Here is a 17,786-nt window from a genome sequence, read left to right on the forward strand (position 1 = left end):
TTTCATCATGACTCAGAAGTTGGACGGCCTGGGAAACACGCAGCTGCCGCTCCTGGGGGCCCGTTCCGCTTGCGTCCCCTCTTACCGAGCCCCTAGAGGTTCCGGGACTCCCCAGCAGACATAGAGGTCAGCTCGAGTGGTCACACGTGTTCTTTGGATTAGAGTGTTCTGGCTCTTAAACGTGAGCTGCTGTGAGAATGAGGACTGAACACTTGGCAGCTGACCTGGGCTTCTGTTTGCCGCAGTGGGAAAAGGCAGCGCCTTGCCATTCCCTGTGCCCTCCCGTAACCCAGAGCATCAGCTGAGCACATTCTTACTCACAAAGAAAGCTGCTGTGTCCTCGTGGCCCTGCCAGGGGACGGGCTCTGGCAGGCTTCATGCCCTGGGGCTTGCTCAGTGCCCGCCCATCTGGAGAGGACTCTGATGCCATGGGCTGGGCTCCTGCTGTAGGCGGGGCTGGGGCGGGCTCTGGCTCTAGCAGCCGCAGGGCAGAAGGCATCGCCACCTGCCTTTGTAAGTCGTGTTCTTTATTGTGCTTTGTTATGGTCAGTGAAGGAGCAAAACATGTCTCTGGATATGAAAACGGTGAGAGACACCGGGGAAAGACAGCTGCCAGTATTTATAAGTGGTAATCCATAAAGTCGAGGCAAAGGTTTTATTTCCTACTTAATTATAATTAAATTACAGGACAATGGACCAAGAAGGAACCATGAAATTCACGTAGCCCAGCCCCACTGTTCTTACAGAGGAGTAAGCTGAGTTCCAGAGACAGTCAGTGGCCTCTCCAGGTCACCGGGCCAGCGTGCCTGTGGGGTGGGGCGAGGGGAGTGCCTTGATTGGACTGGGTTCTGCTGTCAAATCACAGCTAAACAAATTTAAGCTGGTTAAAGGAAGATGTTTACATTTTTGTAAAATATAAGTAATAGTTTAAATGCAAGCTACTGAAACTTTTTGTTGTTGTTGTTAAAGCAACGAACATGTGACTTGCATTCATTTTCTAGGTGCGAGCCAAGATTTTGTTGGGTAACAAAAGTATTATTTTTAAAACCGAGTTTCAGCTGCCTGTTATATATACTAAATATTCTGCTAGGAAACAAAATTTAGAAATACCTCTTCCCATTTAGATCTGAAGAAAGAACGAAAAACCTTTTTCAGTGCCCAGTACCTGCTTCCAGATCTGGGCTGCTGGGTCCGCATCACGGTTCCGCGTCCTAATGAGACGTTTCCTTGCAGCTCGTCGTCACGCAGCTGGGCTACGACACACGTGTGACCATCCTCGGGCACGTGCAGAGAGGAGGGACCCCTTCGGCATTCGACAGGATCTTGGTGAGGATGGCAGGGTTGGGCATCTTCACAAGATCTCTAGGAGGAAGCGTTTCTGGAGAGGCGCAGGCACCAGCCGGCCACAGAGGCTGGCAGGATGCTCCCCCAGAGATGCCAGCGGCCCGGCCCTCGTCTTAACGATCCTTGAGACCTTTGGTGCAGACCAGTCTCTAGGCCTACAGCCATTCAGAGGCGGGGAGAGCTCCCTAGCGTGGGAAGGCAGTGCCTGCTGTTGGGATGACGTGGACCCCAGAAGACACAACCGCAGGGCAGAAAGGCTGTGTTCCTTGTGTGGGTTTCTGGAAACTGACTCGGGGCAGCAGGAATCCCAAGTACAAACTCAGCTCTTAACACTCCTGCTCTCCATCTGGCCCTGACCTCCCCTCTGTTCCCATCTTGCCGGTTCTAAAGGAGTGGAAATCGCTTTGCTCTGAAGAGTTGGGCTGCAAGTGGGGAGGGCTGTGAGCACCTGACTGAGATCATTGGGGGTCACGGAAAGATAGCAGGAGCTGACAGGGACGGGGCAGGGCGGGGAGCTGCCCCTGACCCACATGGACCTGGTTTCCAGGCCAGCCGCATGGGGGTGGAGGCGGTCATCGCCTTGCTAGAGGCCACCCCGGACACCCCAGCTTGCGTCGTGTCACTGAACGGGAACCACGCCGTGCGCCTGCCACTGATGGAGTGCGTGCAGATGGTGAGTGGGCAGCCCATGGCCAAAGGCGGGGCGGGGGCGGCTGGGGACAGACGCTGCTTGTCGGGCCGGCCTGGGCACCTGGGTGTCTCGTCGGTGCACGCTGGGTTACACGGCCTTTCTGAGAAGGGGGTGAGCTGCCCATGGGGAGGGAGCAGGCTTGTGTTCTCACCCACACCTGCAGAACCTGCGCCGTCTTCACTCTGGTTTTCTAAGTTACCGTCTGTCCTTGTGGCACGTAGTTGTAGCCTCCCCTGAGATGGGTCTAGAATGTTGGGATCCCAACTGTCAAAGAGGTTCCAGGTGGCCCCAGTGCACCCGGCGCTGCAGAAGGACAGTACAGGGGGGTGGTCGCAAGAGAGATCTGTGGACAGAGTGGCAGGGAGGCGGGCATAAGAGAGATCTGCTGGGCAGTATTTTGTAGGGGAAGGTGGGACCTTCCCAAACTTCTCCAGTTTCAGCCACTTCCTGTCCTCCTATCCCCAAGGACATTCAGGTCTGTGATGGGACACAGGGATGACTCTGGTCACCCGAAGATGCACCCATCCTTCTCGGGCCAGGGAGCTGCCGCCTGCAAATGAACAAAGGGAAAAGCAGTTCCGGCTTTCCAGGCATTGTTCAGTAGTGGAGGTGACTGTGAAGTTAGCTGCATTCGAAGTTTATTTTATTTTATTTTATTATTTATTTATTTATTTAGACATGGAGTCTCGTTCTGTTGCTCAGGCTGGAGTGTGCTATCTTGGCTCACTGCAAGCTCCGCCTCCCGGGTTCATGTCATTCTCCTGCCTCAGCCTCCCGAGTAGCTGGGACTACAGGTGCCCGCCACCAAGCCCGGCTAATTTTTTTTTTTTTTTTGTATGTTTAGTAGAGACGGGGTTTCACCGCGTTAGCCAGGATGGTCTCGATCTCCTGACCTCATGATCTGCCCACCTCGGCCTCCCAAAGTGCTGGGATTACAGGCATGAGCCACTGCGCCTGGCTGTTATTTTTCAGAGTTCATTCGTGACTCCTGTTTTGTTGGGTCTTTCCAGTGACCCTGAGGTAAATGCCTCTTAACACACACAAAGAAGTCATGAAGCAATCAAGTCAGGGACTTGTTGAAAGTCACCTTGGAAACATAATTTCCAAAAGCCCAAGGGAGAAAATAGTATTTGTGTCTGTGTGTGTGAAGGCTTGTGTCTGTGTGTGTGTGTCTCTGTATATGCATGTACATGCGGGTTTATGCATATGTGTGTGTTTGTGAGTGTGTGAGGTAGTTTGTGTTTGTATGTTTATATGCATGGGTATGCATGTTTGAGTGTGAGTGAGTGTGTCTGCATGTTACCCTGTGGGCATGTATGTTTATATGCGTATGTATGTGAGGTATTGTGTCTGCATGTCTGTGTGTGCGTGCATGTTTATATGCATGTGTGTGTATGTGAGAGGTAGCGTGTGTCTGCATGTCTGTGTGTGCAGGTTTGTTTCTATGCATATGTGTGCATGTTGGTATGAGTTCGAGGTAGTGTGTGTCTGCATATTAGTGTGTGCCTGTGTGCATGTGAGAGGCAGTAGGCTTAAAAGGCTCAGAGCACTGAACGACATGCAGTACATGTATTTTGAGCCTGTGTCTCGTGTCTCTGCTTGTCTAGAGACGATCACGGTAGGTGTCACTTGCCCTGACCTTGAAACCACCCTTGTGTGGCTTTGTTGTTAAAGCGGAGGGAGCCACTACTGTGCACCTGTGCACCTGCTGTTTGTCAGGCGTCTTCCTGAGGGTCTGACATGTTTGAATAACCTTAGAGATTGCTGGAAGGAGGAGTATTTTTCTCATCTTACAGAGGAGGAAATTGAAGTTTAGAGCGAGAAAGGGCCCCTCTGCTCCCCCGCCTGCTGTGACCTCACTCCCGTCCCGCATCCCCCAGTGAGCTAGTGTGTTTTGTTTTGTGTTTCCCCACCATCATCAAATTGAGAATTCCTTAGAACCATGCCTGAGATATTTCATTTCCTCCGGCTTTGTTCTCTTGGGTTAAATCTTCACAATGTTGTGTCCACAAACAGCAGGTGACACCTCCTCTTTTCCTCAGAAGCCTCCTGAGCTAAGCAGACCCCAGGGCTCTGACCTCACAGCCGGGCAGTGAGGGGCTGGCTGCCAACCAGCATTAGGTTATACTTGGTGGCCGGTCGTCTAGACCATGAACCCTGGGGCTGCCGGCGGCCTGGGTCAGACTGGAGAGGGCTGGTGGGAAGGACCGAGCCAGCCTCCACCCACCCCATCCATGGTGCACCAAGTTCTGACACATTCTTTCTTCTTTTCATCATTGTTTTAAAAGACTCAGGATGTGCAGAAGGCGATGGACGAGAGGAGATTTCAAGATGCGGTTCGGCTCCGAGGGAGGTGAGGCGCTTTGGAGAAAGCTCCGCTCTGTCGGGAACACACACCCCTCGGGCCTGGCCACTGCAAATGTGCTTAGGGGTTGTGCTTATTCCATGTCAGTCTGAAAACTCAGAAAGTCAGGCAGGACTCACAGCAACCCTTTTGCAGTAGCAGGCCCTGGTGACTGGTTAGAGAGAAATCATTTTCTAAAGTTGCCATTAGTCCTTTTTGGCAAGGTGGTGGTGGTTTAGGAGCTAATGAAATTAAGGCACAAGGTGACTTGTGGCCTTTTAAAAACAAAACAAAACAAAACAACGGAGTCTGCTTCTGTCACCCAGGCTAGAGTGCAGTGGTGCCATCTCAGCCCCCTGCAACCTCTGCCTCCCACGTTCAAGAAATTCTCGTGCCTCGGCCTTCCAAGGAGCTGGGACTACTGGCGCGTGCCACCATGTCCAGCTAATTTTTGTATTTTTAGTACAGACGGGGTTTCACCATGTTGGCCAGGCTGGTCTCGAACTCCTGACCTCAAATGATTCACGCGCCTCAGCCTCCCAAAGTGCTGGGATTACAGGCTTGAGCCACCACACCCGGCTGTGGCCCTCGTTTTGCAAGAGAAAGTTAGGAAGTGTAGAAGCATACCCTTTTCTCTCAGTCCATTTCCTCCAGACACGGACAGCACCGCGGGTTGCAGTAAGGGCTCTGCAATTCGCGTGGAATCCTGGGGCCTCCTCCTCCTGCCCAGATAGTTGGCAGACACATTGAGTGCTGGCAGACAAGCCGCTTTTCTCTGCATGAGCCCCAAGTTGTGTGTGGTGTTCCCAACTCTGATCCAACAACACCCTCTTCCTTTAGGAGCTTTGCGGGCAACCTGAACACCTACAAGCGACTCGCCATCAAGCTGCCGGATGATCAGATCCCAAAGGTTGGTGGCCGGCTTCCTGCGATGCCCCCGACCTCTCCTGCGGGCCTCCCCTCATGGCCTCTGCCTCGCTGAATGAGGCCACCGGTTTTCAGGCCTGGCTCAGCATGGGCCACTGCCACAGCATGCAGCAAATGGAGCTCGCATGTGCCCGTGACCCAGTGCTTGCCCGCCTTCTGTTTTGCAGACCAATTGCAACGTGGCTGTCATCAACGTGGGGGCGCCCGCGGCCGGGATGAACGCGGCCGTGCGCTCAGCTGTGCGCGTGGGCATTGCCGACGGCCACAGGATGCTCGCCATCTACGATGGCTTTGATGGCTTCGCCAAGGGCCAGGTGAGTCACCCAGGACGCCATAGGCGGGCAGACACCCTGGCTCCGAGCACAGTGGAATGGGGGGGCCCCCTCCACGGCCCTCACACCTTTTCACGCCTCAGTCCAGGATCTTGTGACATCGTGACTGAGTGACTACTTATTTAAGGCATTGCTTCTGGAGTGAAATCTCCCCCTAAGGTAGGTTTCGGGCCCTCAAATGGAGCCCAGGGTGTGATGTGCTTTTGAATTTTCTGAAAAGGTGCTGGGGGATGGCAGTGCCTCTGGGGTCTGATGGCCCTGACATTAGGTGAGAAGGAAGGTGGCGTCGTCTCGGAGGCTGCGGTTGGTTTAAACCGGGCACTGGAGGGAAAGTAGGTGGGGTCTGGTGTGCACAAGCACCCACTGAAATACAAACCTTAGTGAGCATGGGGAACACCTCTGGACGTGTGCTGTACCCACTTGTTCTGCGGGATTTACGTGTGTTCACCCATTTAAGCCTCACACTGAATCTAAGATGTTATCCCCATTTTCCTTACAAGAAAACTGAGGCACAGGGATGCCAACTGGGCCGGGTGCACAAGGGAGGGCTGGAAACAGGATTCTGAGCTCCTGACTGGGGGCTGAACTGGTGGCTCTTTGTTTATCTGATTAGCCAACAAATACCTGCTTTGTGAAATTTTTTTTTTTTTTTTTGAGATGAGGTCTCGCTCTGTTGCCCAGGCTGGAGTGCAATGGCGTGATCTCGGCTCACTGCAACCTCCGCCTCCCGGGTTCGAGCGATTCTCCTGCCTCAGCCTCCTGAGTAGCCAAAATTACAGACACGCGCCACCACGCCCAGCTCATTTTTATATTTTCAGTAGAGATGGGGTTTCATTATGTTGGCCAGGCTGGTCTCGACCTCCTGACCTCAGGTGACCCACCCACCTCAGCCTCCCAAAGTGCTGGGATTACAGGCGTGAGCCACCCCGCCCGGCCTTTGTGGAGTTCTTATGCTGAGGAATTAAATGAGTGAGCACAGCAGGCACGACTCTGGTTCCGTGGAGACTGCATTTTAGACGCGGAGAGGGGACAGTGACGGAGGACCCCCTGCTCTGTGGACAGTGAGCAGTGCTCAGAGGCACGCCGAGGAGGGCCTGCTGGAGTTCCCCCAGACAGCCACGCTGGGGAAGGTGCTCCCAGGCTGCAGGTCAGAGGATGAGCAGGCGGCTCTTGGGACCCTCGAGGGACACTCATCCCAGGTGGAGGGAAAGGATGCTCTGGAGCTGATGCTCACAGGGGCAGAGGCTCCGAGCCCGCGCAGGGCAGTGGGGAAGGGACCTGCAGGGGCAGGGCCGGCTTGTTTGTGGGCTCTGAGCCCGCGCAGGGCAGTGGGGAAGGGAACTGCAGGGGCAGGGCCGGCTTGTTTGTGGGCTCCGATCCCGCGCAGGGCAGTGGGGAAGGGAACTGCAGGGGCAGGGCCGGCTTGTTTGTGGGCTCTGAGCCCGCGCAGGGCAGTGGGGAAGGGAACTGCAGGGGCAGGGCCGGCTTGTTTGTGGGCTCCGAGCCCGCGCAGGGCAGTGGGGAAGGGAACTGCAGGGGCAGGGCTGGCTTGTTTGTGGGCAGCCTGAGGAGGTTGGCTTTTATGTTATGTGAGATTTGGGGTCCTGAGCGGGGACTGGCCCACACCGAGAGCTTTCCAAAGGGACTCTCTGGTGTTCATCGAGGCAGAGGCAGGAGCCAGGGCTTCCAGCTGGGGCTTTGCAGTCACCTAGCAAGAGACAGTGGGTCCAGACTGGCTACTGTGCAGATGGCAAGGAACCTCCAAGGGTCTGGAGATATTGAGGGCACGGAGGACACGTGGGATTTGCTGGCTAAGTACACGCAGGCATAAACAGAGGAGGCAAGAAGCACTCCATTCCTGGCCTGAGCACATGGAAGGGGTAGAGTTGCAACTTAAGAGGACGGGAAGCCCTGAGACACACTGCTTACAGGAAGGATGGAGTGGAGACTCATGAGGCCGCGGTGAAGGTGTGTCCCGCGGCCGAGGACAGGACCGGGGACGCCGGGGTGAAGGTGTGTCCCGCGGCCGAGGACAGGACCGGGGACGCCGGGGTGAAGGTGTGTCCCGCGGCCGAGGACAGGACCGGGGACGCCGGGGTGAAGGTGTGTCCCGCGGCCGAGGACAGGACCGGGGACGCCGGGGTGAAGGTGTGTCCCGCGGCCGAGGACAGGACCGGGGACGCCGGGGTGAAGGTGTGTCCCGCGGCCGAGGACAGGACCGGGGACGCCGGGGTGAAGGTGTGTCCCGCGGCCGAGGACAGGACCGGGGACGCCGGGGTGAAGGTGTGTCCCGCGGCCGAGGACAGGACTGGGGACGCCGGGGTGAAGGTGTGTCCCGCGGCCGAGGACAGGACTGGGGATGCCGGGTGAAGGTGTGTCCCCCGCGGCCAAAAATGTGCAGTAAGCCGCTGTGTCCGGCGTCTTCAGGAGGGGTGGGCTCAGCATGTGGGTTTGGGAGGCTTCAGCGTCTCCATGGTAGTTAAAGGCACAACTCACAGAGCTTCCCTGAGGGCCTGAGTGCAGGTAGGAGAGAGAGGAGGTCTGGGACTGAGTCCTCAGGGCGCCATTGTTAAGAGTGGGGTGGGAAGAGGAGACCCCAGCCCAGGAGACTGAGGAGTGGCAGACAGTTGGGGGGGAGATGCCCAGTGGCATCCCCGGGAACACGGATAATCCACCTTCCACCACCGCTGGCCGCCTTTCCATGTTGGCCCATCCACCTGCATCTCAGCTGCAGGAACCGGATGAGGAACCGTTGTGTCCTGGGTGGATCTTGCTTTCCCTGTCTTTCTTGTTCAGACTTGTAAAGATTAATTGGCCTAAAACTGGTATTTGCTTTATTTAAAGAAATATTGCCTTCAAAACTGATTTATGTGAAAAAAAGCCTGATTTATATGGTTCTGTCAAATATATATATACACACACACACACACACCCTGTACAATATTTACCTTTTGATATAGAATGATCTTTTTTCTAATGTAATTTACCTGGAGATCTCACTGCAGCATAGCAGTGCGTCCACCAAATCCATGAACTTACCCAGAATCTCGTGACCGGAAGCTTCGGAGCTGGGGTCCGAGCCCCACAGGTTCTCCTCCCGCGGCCGTGCCGTCCTCGCAGTCGCATCCTCTTTCTGTGATTACATTAGATTGCTTAGTAATCTGTTTTCCTTTTCTTCTCCCTGGTTTGTAAGAAAAGAAATTTTCCCTTAATCTTTTACCAATTCAGAAACCATCATGTTACTTTTCTTTTAATTGCTGGTGGTGGGATATTGGGAGCTGGTGTATCTCACACGTGGCTGGGGGTAAGATGCAGAAGCCCTGAAAGGCAGGGAGAATGCAGCCCCTCTGCTCTTCTGTTTCTCGCCTTGATTCATCCAGGCATCGCGATAAATGCTGTCTCACACGCCTTTCGAATCTTTTTTTTTTTTTTTTTTTTTTTTTTTTTGAGACGGAGCCTTGCTCTGTTGTCCAGGCTTGAGTGCAGTGGCGTGATCTCAGCTCACTGCAAGCTCTGCCTCCCCAGTTTGCACCATTCTCCTGCCTCAGCCTCCTGAGTAGCTGGGACTACAGGCGCCCGCCACCTCACCTGGCTAATTTTTTGTATTTTTAGTAGAGACGGGGTTTCTTCGTGTTGGCCAGGATGGTCTCATCTCCTGACCTCGTGATCCGCCCACCTCGGCCTCCCAAAGTGCTGGGATTACAAACATGAGCCACCGCGCCCAGCCTTGCCTCTCAAATCTTTACCGGAATGCAGCCTGTTGAAAAAGCACAGAAAGCTGTTTTTAGTACTTTCTAACTTGCCTTTCATTGTTCACTTTAGCTGTTTCATTCTGTGTTTGCACATTAGATCAAAGAAATCGGCTGGACAGATGTCGGGGGCTGGACCGGCCAAGGAGGCTCCATTCTTGGGACAAAACGGTAACTTCCAAATCTCAACTCTATGACCTGCTTTTAAGGAAGAAGGAAGAGCCGTGTTCTGGAAGAGAATTGCTAGGTGCCGATGCCACTTGCAATTCCTGTAAAGGCATCCCTAAGGGAGGGGTGCAGGCAGTTACCGGCCTCCCTCCGGTGGAACTGCCTGTGTTCCAGGGAGCTGGGGATGCATCCCAGGGCGTAAAAGAGATGCGGAGGTAACTTGTGAATGCCTTCCTCTAATTCATATTTCCATTCATTTGAAGAGCCATCTGGCAAGCCTAAAGCCTCCACTTGGAGGTCATAAAGATGAGTGGTGTCACGGAGCTGTGGAGGCAGCACTCTAAGCAAACCCTAAAGCAGCCTAGATAGCAGGTAGCATTGGTGGGAACAGTAGCCCTGAGCAGCTGTGACTCGAGGCTCAGATTTCCACAGCCAAAGAAAGGACCCAAGGAATTCTAGTCTAAAAATCTCTTTTTCGGACCTACAGTAAGTCTTGCGTCCCTGCATCGCTGGGGACGATGGGATTTTCAAATGCAGATGAAGCCTGAGTTCTTCTCACCTTTGATCATGTCAGGGGTGTGAATGTTAATATCTGTCATCACTGCAGATCACGATTTCATGTGGAAGGAAGGTGGTTTTTGGGAAATATAATAAATGATGGATTCCACATAATTCCGGCTTATAGTTCCAAGGGAGTTAGCTGCACCGTTTGCTTTGCTTTACAGCCAGGAGCCTGTTACTCCCAGCCACTGCTGGGAAGCCTCAGAGCTGGGTTAGCTCTGCAGCTGCCTCCTGGCTGTTCTCATGAGCTCTGTGTGTTGGCGCCCCCAACGTTAAAGCTCTAGGTAGAGGCAGATGCATCCCTCGGTGTGCGTCCTGGGGCTGAGGACTGGCCACCGACTCCCCGGGCGCAGGTGCTTGATAAGCTGGCCAGGGCGTTGCCCTCGAGGATGTAGAGAGGACTCACTGGCTGTTCTGGGCTTGTCCTGAAGAGGCTTAAGAAACCTCACCTTAGGGGCCAGGGTTATTTTGCAATTAGCTGCATCCATTTGTCTGCTCTGATGGCCAGGCCTGAACATTTTTGCCTTATAAATCTACTAAGAGTACAAGTACTTCACTTCTTCCCATCAACATGAAACCTTTGGGTGGGTTTGGGATGGGATCCAGGGGGGACAGAGTCTGGTGTTGCACTAGCCCTGTCATGTGCCATTGGTGATAGCACGGGGGAGGGAGAGCAAGTATGAGTAGATGGGATTTTAAATGAGATCAATAGTGGATAATGCATATGTAAGTTATTTGGAAACTGGAAATTTCCATTTAAACAATTATCGGGCTGGGCACGGTGGCTCACGCCTGTCATCCCAGCATTTTGGGAGGTTGAGGAGGGTGGATCACCAGATCAAGAGATCGAGACCATCCTGGCCAACACGGTGAAACTCTGTCTCTACTAAAAATACAAAAAATTAGCCAGTCGTGGTGGTGGGCGCCTGTAGTCCCAGCTACTTGGGAGGCTGAGGCAGGAGAATGGCGGGAACCCCGGAGGCAGAGGTTACAGTGAGCCGAGATTGCACCACTGCACTCCAGCCTGGTGACAGGGCGAGACTCCGTCTCAAAAAAAAAAAAAGAAAAAGAATTATTGTTAATAATTATAAGTTTTTATTTTTATTTTTTCTAATGGGGCAGCAGAGTTCTTTTTAGGTCAAGGTATCAGCTGAAATGCTTTATTCCGTTTTCTCATGAAAACACTGTTTCGAGATGAGATTCCTGATCGTTCTGCCTCTGCCAGCCACAGTGGCCTGCGTGAAATGGCAAACGTTTACCGCTCCTTAAAACCACAGACTAGGGAGGGAGGCCGGGTGGGGACCAGCGTGGTTTCTCGGGTTCCCGGCGTGATGTCCTGCGGTCTGCCTGGAGCTCCGGGTGTCTGACGTCATTCTCCATTTGGCTGTTTTCAGCGTTCTCCCGGGAAAGTACCTGGAGGAGATCGCCACGCAGATGCGTGCGCACAGCATCAACGCGCTACTGATCATCGGCGGGTTTGAGGTACGTTTCGGTTTCTCTCTTCGCCTGCTTGCCAGTCTTGCAGGTGTGAGCCGCGCCCTGTGTTGGCTAAACATTAAGCTACTTGTTGGCTACTGGCCACGATCCGAGATGATAGGTTCCCAGACCCAGCTGCCACTGGAGAATTGTAGAACGGCAGAATAGCAGTTGGTAAGACATGGCCTACGAGTGACCCAGTTCCCAATACAGTAACTTAACCAAGAAGCAAAAGCTTGACTCCTTAACTGGGACTCATCTATTCAGCGAGCTCTTGATGTATTTCAGGTTTGTGGAAGTCATTCTCTCTCTTGAGTCCAGCGTCCAGTGGCTACTTAGAGAGTAAGGTAGTTATACCTAGAATTTTGTTTAAAATCACATTTTGGACTATAGACCCTAATATTTTTCTATTCAGTGAAGATTAGTCCCATGGTAACCTTTCCATTTACTTTTAGAAAAAGTAAGAACCAGCCGGGCGCAGTGGCTCATGCCTGTAATCCCAGCACTTTGGGAGGCCGAAGCAGGCAGACCACCTGAGGTCAGGAGTTCAAGACCAGCCTGACCAACATGGTGAAACCCTGTCTCAACTAAAAATACAAAAATTAGTCGGGCATGGTGGCAGGTGCCTGTAGTCCCAGCTACCCAGGAGGCCGAGGCAGGAGAATCGCTTGAACCCGGGAGGCAGAGGTGCAGTCAGCCAAGATTGCGCCACTGCACTCCAGCCTGGGTGACAAAGCGAGACTCTGTCTCAAAAAGAAAAAAATAAAAACAAAGTAAGAACCTCAGAAATGAGACTCTTACCCATGAGGGGTTTAGTCTTCTCACTGATCTTGTCCTGCACCCTTTGTGCTTAGAACCTGCTGATCCTTGTATTCTTGTCTGTGGTCTTAACGCGACTTTGTGTTGGTCTCGTAGTGGTTTCGTGACGCCCTACTGTGCTCCCTGTGTGCTGTGGTGGAGGTGGCTCTCCCTGAGGCTCTCCCAGCGAGACCCCCTCCTCCCTGCTTCCCTCTCCCCCCACAACTCCCACGCTTGTCTGACAGGCCTACCTGGGACTCCTGGAGCTGTCAGCCGCCCGGGAGAAGCACGAGGAGTTCTGTGTGCCCATGGTCATGGTTCCCGCTACTGTGTCCAACAATGTGCCGGGTTCCGATTTCAGCATTGGGGCAGACACAGCCCTGAACACTATCACCGACGTAAGTCCGTGTGCGCCCCGCCAGGCGGGCGCCGGCTGACGCTAACCTGAGGGCCCCGGCCCTTTTTATCTACCAGTGTGCTAGAAACAGCCTTTTACAAATACCCTGAATGAGAGCTTCTCGTTCTTTTTTTCCCCCTAGAAAGTATGTTTTTAGACTCTGAACATTTTTGATCTCACTCCCAAAAAGTTTTACTGCTTCTTCTTCTGTGTGGCCACTGGCGGGGACATAGCGTGGCCAAGACCCTGGGAATACCTGCAGTGCTGAGGAGGGCTGGGCCGCAGTCTCCTGTGATTGCACCAGCATTAAAATCCGCTTTTTTTTTTTTTTTTTTAAATGCTGAGCCTAAATTTTCTTTGAGCTTCCAATACCCATTATGACGAACCCCTGCCTTGATGCTGGGGGTAGAAATTGAACTGAATATTTTATAATTTTAGTCATTGCCCTGAACGCACCATTGCATTTGTTATCTCTTTGGTCTTGGCTGTTGACCTCATTTTCCCCTTTGTAAACTGAGAATGTTAAATTACATCTAAGGCAACATTGAGGCTAGTTTAGTTTTTTTGCCAAGAGACAATAATAAAATATAGAAATATATTCTTCTGTTTTTTGTGTTTTTTTTTTCTTTGTGAGACAAGGTCTTACTCTGTCACCCAGGCTTGAGTGAAGTGGTGTGATCTCGGCTCACTGCAGCCTCGACCTCCTGGGCTCAGGTGATCCTCCCACCTCAGCCTCCCAAGTACCTGGGACCACAGGCACGTGTCGCCATTCCCAGCTAAAAGACATACACGCCTATCCCCATGTTTGTGTGTCACACTTGGTGATTCACATGGGAGTCTGCAGATCCGTACCTAATGCAGGAAGCATTTCATTTTTTTAAAAGTTGATGTCTAAAATTTTTCAGTAATTCTCAAGTTTTAATTTTTCTTGTGTGACTTAGTTCTCATGAATATTTTTCAAAGTTTTTTTTTTTCTTTTATAAACCCTTGGCATGAAACTTATTTCTAGCACTGGTAAATAAAAAAACAAGCTTTTAACATACAGCTCATATGGTAAGTAACGCTTAGCACTCCTTTCTTGCTTTTCTGAGCATCTTAAACTTTCTTCAGTTTCTTTGCGAAGGAAACCTGCCCAGGTTTTCCCGTGTTCACTGGCTTTGGGGGCAACTTTCACCTTATTTTTGGCAGTCACTAATCTCTGACCTGGACGTTGCTTCTGTAATTCTGGTGACGGGCGTCACGGCTTTGCTGCTGCGGGGCCGGCCCGGCTCTGAGGTGACCTTCGCGCTGGGAACGTGAACATGAGTGTCTGTTTCACAGAGGGGATTCCAGCATGGCTTTCGCTGCTCTTTCACCGGCTTCAGCTGGACTTTTGGGTCTGTGAAAGTTGGGTGTGTGATGGGAGGGATTGAAGCTTCTTTTTTCCCTAATTGTTACCTATTGGAACTTGCCCAGAGGGAATGGGTGGGGAATTTGAGAGCAGTCACTGCAGTTAGTTGAGCATCTGAAGATGTGGAACAAAGCTGGTGTTGATCTCCCTGTGCCTTTTTTTATTTTGAAGTTTCCACACAAAGTATAGATCCTTGTGGTATGTGATGCACACTTTCAGGCATGAAGAAAGTCTATCTTTTTAATGCCAGTGTCCTCTGCTATAAATAACTTGTTTTTTTGTTTTTTCAGATTGTAAATATGTAACAAATGTGTAGGGGCAAAATTTGAAAACCAAAATACGTGAGGCAAACACCGCACAAGTGATCCGTTCACCCGCTTTGACTTCCCTTGGAGGGACTGGTGATTTATTATGCAATTGTTTTAAATTCACTTTTTCATTCATTCAAGTTTCTCAAAGCTAGGTTAAACAATTTCGTTTTCTTTTTCTCTTTTTTTTTTTTTTGGAGACAGGGCCTCACTCTGTTTCCCAGGCTGGAGTGCAGTGGTGCAATCACAATTCGCTGCAGCCTCGACCTCCCAGGCTTTGGCGATCCTCCCACCTCAGCCTCCTGAGTAGCTGGGACTACACGTGCATGCCACCGTGCGCGGCTAATTTTTTGTATTTCTACAGAGACGAGGTCTCCCTGTGTTGCCCAGGCTGGTCTCAAACTTCTGGGCTCAAGCAGTCCCTCTGTCTTGGCCTCTCAAAGCACGGGGGTTACAGGGATGAGCCACCGTGCCGGGCCTTAAGTTAACCGATTATAATAGAGAAAGAACTGGAGCGTGTAGTTAGTCGAGCCGCCCATTGGCCAGGCACAGCCACCTTGGTAAGTGTATGTGTATGTCCTCATTGCCCTTCTGATCCCGAGCTCTGAGGAATGAGGCTGTCTTGGGAGTGCTGTGGTTCTAGTCTCGTGATGGGTGAGTGACACCTGCTGATCGAGGTCACCCTGGCGAATGCTGCAGCTGCTCGGGAGCCGGGGCAGGGACGGGAAAGCTGCCGAGGATCCCTCCGTGGACCTCTGAAGGGAGAGGGACCGAGATGTGAACGTGGCAGCTGTTTTCTCCAGAGCCCTGTTTACTGATGGCCAAACAGCCTGAATCCTGAGAAGGTTTGGATTTGGGTCTGAACTGGGCTGGTCTGGCCGTAGAACAGGAGCTGGTGGTGAGCTCAGGAAATGAGGGCGTGAGGCGACTTGATGTGGATGGCTCCGGGTCACTCCAGTCACTGTCCTGAGGCCGTCGGAGGCGGAGGACATGTGGGAGTGAGCGTCTCTTCCCTGTCCGGCCACACCCTCTGTGACCCTGGGCAGCATTTATGTTTGAGGTCTGTGGATGGCTCCAGTTGTTCAGTCAATTTGGTGATTCTCATGGGGTGATTGTGCCCCAGGGGATGTTTGCACCGTCCAGGGAGGTTTCTGGTTAGAACTGGGAGAAGGGATGCTCCCAGCACCTGGGGCTGGAGACAAGGGACGCTGCGGAAAGTTCCTCCAAGCACAGGGCGGGCTCCATAGTAGGAGTCTGGCTCAGGACGTGGCCGTGTTGTGCTTCAGAAGCCCTGGGCAGATCTGATGTGGTGAAATTGTCATCTTCTTTGGACGCGTGGGTCCTCATCCTCACTCGTGATTTCCTTCTTGCCAGCATTGATGCTTAGCTGACGCCACAGCCCCTCAGAATCTATGCTGTGCTGGCAAGTGGGTCTTCCGGGCAGAACGGAATGAATGAAATACCTCAGAGCAGGTGTTACACATTCTCAGGATATGGCTGCAGGGAGTTTCGTTTGGACTCCTTTCATTCCTTAGCGCTGGCTGGTGTATTACTCTGTCCTGTAAGCTTGATCAGGTCACATCAGAAACACAGTAGGTGGGTGCCACGCTGCTGTCAGGTGTCGCGAAGGTGGCGGTGACCACAGCCTTGTGAGTATCCTTGTCATAGTGGCCCCATCACGGACCCAGGGGCCTGGCTGTGTTTGGTCTTGAGAGTTTTATGCTTTTCTGGGCAGGGTCACCCCCTGTCTTGAAGCTTCCCTCTCCTTTTTGGGAGACTGAAGGAAGGAAAAGAAGAGCGATAGGAAAGAGGGGAGAGAGGATTTGCAGCAATGTGGCCATTCCCACAGATTTCAATGTGGGGTTAAGGAGCCGAGAACCCCACCTGCCCTCTTGTGTGCCTCAGGCCCCTCCTGGCCCCAGGTCACCCACACCCTCTGGCTTCCAGTGAGGGCTTCTTGGAGAAGCAGCCAGCTCTCTGCAGCCAGTCTTGGTCCAGCCAGTCTTGGTCAGTCCTGAGCTGGGGTATTCCACAGTAAAGGAGTGACATCACCTGTCTGAAAAGCATAAGGAGCCCCCCATGTGGTGGTGCTGACGGGGCCACATCCTCGGCACCAGGCCAGCGAGTGTCCCCAGATGAGTGTTTCTGGCTGGGAAGCAGGCTGGCATTTGGATTGAAGTCCTGCAAAAACTGCCATGGCCAGAGCCTGCAAGGCAGAGCCTGTACAGAGCAGCCCAAGAGCTGGGCATGTGCTGGGTCTGGGTGGACGTGGAGGCTGTGCCATGGGGCGCGGGGGACCCTGCTCACAGCTCACCTCGTGGTCGCCCAGCACTGACCCACCCACCTTACCCTCCTACCCGCCACGCTGTGAACTCACCTGCCACAGATCTCCACCCACTGTCCGAAGCCCTCGGCCCACACGGACTCCTGGCCTTGGGATGCTTTGGGTTGCACCAGGGCTGCAGAGCCTGGGTCGCTCACTGACCAACTCTCCCGGGGAGATGTGGGCCCCACGCTGTGTCCCAACAGTAGCATTTCTGCAGCAGATGTGGGGATATTCACAGTAAGAGGGACATATCCAAGTCCATAAATAGTTGGTTTTGCCACCAAGTGGATGACAAAAACACCTTGCTGTGTGGGGCCGCTTGGAGGTGGGAACAGTGAGCGTGTGGACCTGTCCTGCTGTTACCTTGGTTAACACTCTGAGGTAGAGTCTGAAAAACCCCGGTGCACACGGGCTCCAGAACCGCTCCCCTTTCTGACACCAGAGCCCATTTCCCAGTGGAACCCCAGAGCAGCAACTCAGGTTCTTGCTCGCGTGTGTGGCTTCCCAAGGGCAGAAATGGCAGCCTCCCACCGGAGAGGAGAGGTGTGGCGTGGGGCTGAGTGTGGCCCACCGGTAATCCAGCTGCCTGCCTCCTTCCCTGCCTGCGCGTGGAGGCCGCCTCTGCACGATGAAGGCGGTCACTTGGTGTGGTCCTTACAGCTGTGGGCCCATCCCACTGATCGTGGCCTGCCTGCAGAAAGCTACAGGACTGGCTTTGCCTTTAAACGTCCTGACCGCCCTGGCCTCCCTTACCCACGATGAGATGCCGAGAGCTGAGCTGTCCCGCTCGTGACTAACTCGTCTCTGCCTGTAACCTGCTCTGCTGCTGGCCTCACACCCACCCTGCTGTGCTGCCTGCAGGCCTCCCCTTTCACGAGGCCCTGGGCTGTGCCCAGGCAGCCCCCTGTGTCGCTGAGGCCTGTCCTGTTCCCGCACGGCCACCAGAGCACCCCTGGGCCCCTTGACCTGCATGAA

General features: G+C 53.1%; 1 protein-coding gene across 1 annotated transcript in view; it reads left to right on the top strand.

The window, feature by feature from the left end:
- PFKP (phosphofructokinase, platelet) overlaps positions 1-17,786 on the top strand; it is a 68,979-nt gene that overhangs the window by 39,494 nt on the left and 11,699 nt on the right. Inside the window, exons 9-16 of the mRNA XM_073018677.1 lie at positions 1,234-1,326; positions 1,892-2,017; positions 4,324-4,388; positions 5,220-5,289; positions 5,474-5,620; positions 9,488-9,558; positions 11,511-11,598; positions 12,636-12,788. Of these exons, the coding sequence (XP_072874778.1) occupies positions 1,234-1,326; positions 1,892-2,017; positions 4,324-4,388; positions 5,220-5,289; positions 5,474-5,620; positions 9,488-9,558; positions 11,511-11,598; positions 12,636-12,788 (813 nt within the window). The remainder of the gene's footprint in view (positions 1-1,233; positions 1,327-1,891; positions 2,018-4,323; positions 4,389-5,219; positions 5,290-5,473; positions 5,621-9,487; positions 9,559-11,510; positions 11,599-12,635; positions 12,789-17,786) is intronic.

The sequence above is a fragment of the Chlorocebus sabaeus genome, chromosome 9 (genome assembly GCF_047675955.1).
Source record: "Chlorocebus sabaeus isolate Y175 chromosome 9, mChlSab1.0.hap1, whole genome shotgun sequence".
NCBI lineage: Eukaryota > Metazoa > Chordata > Mammalia > Primates > Cercopithecidae > Chlorocebus > Chlorocebus sabaeus.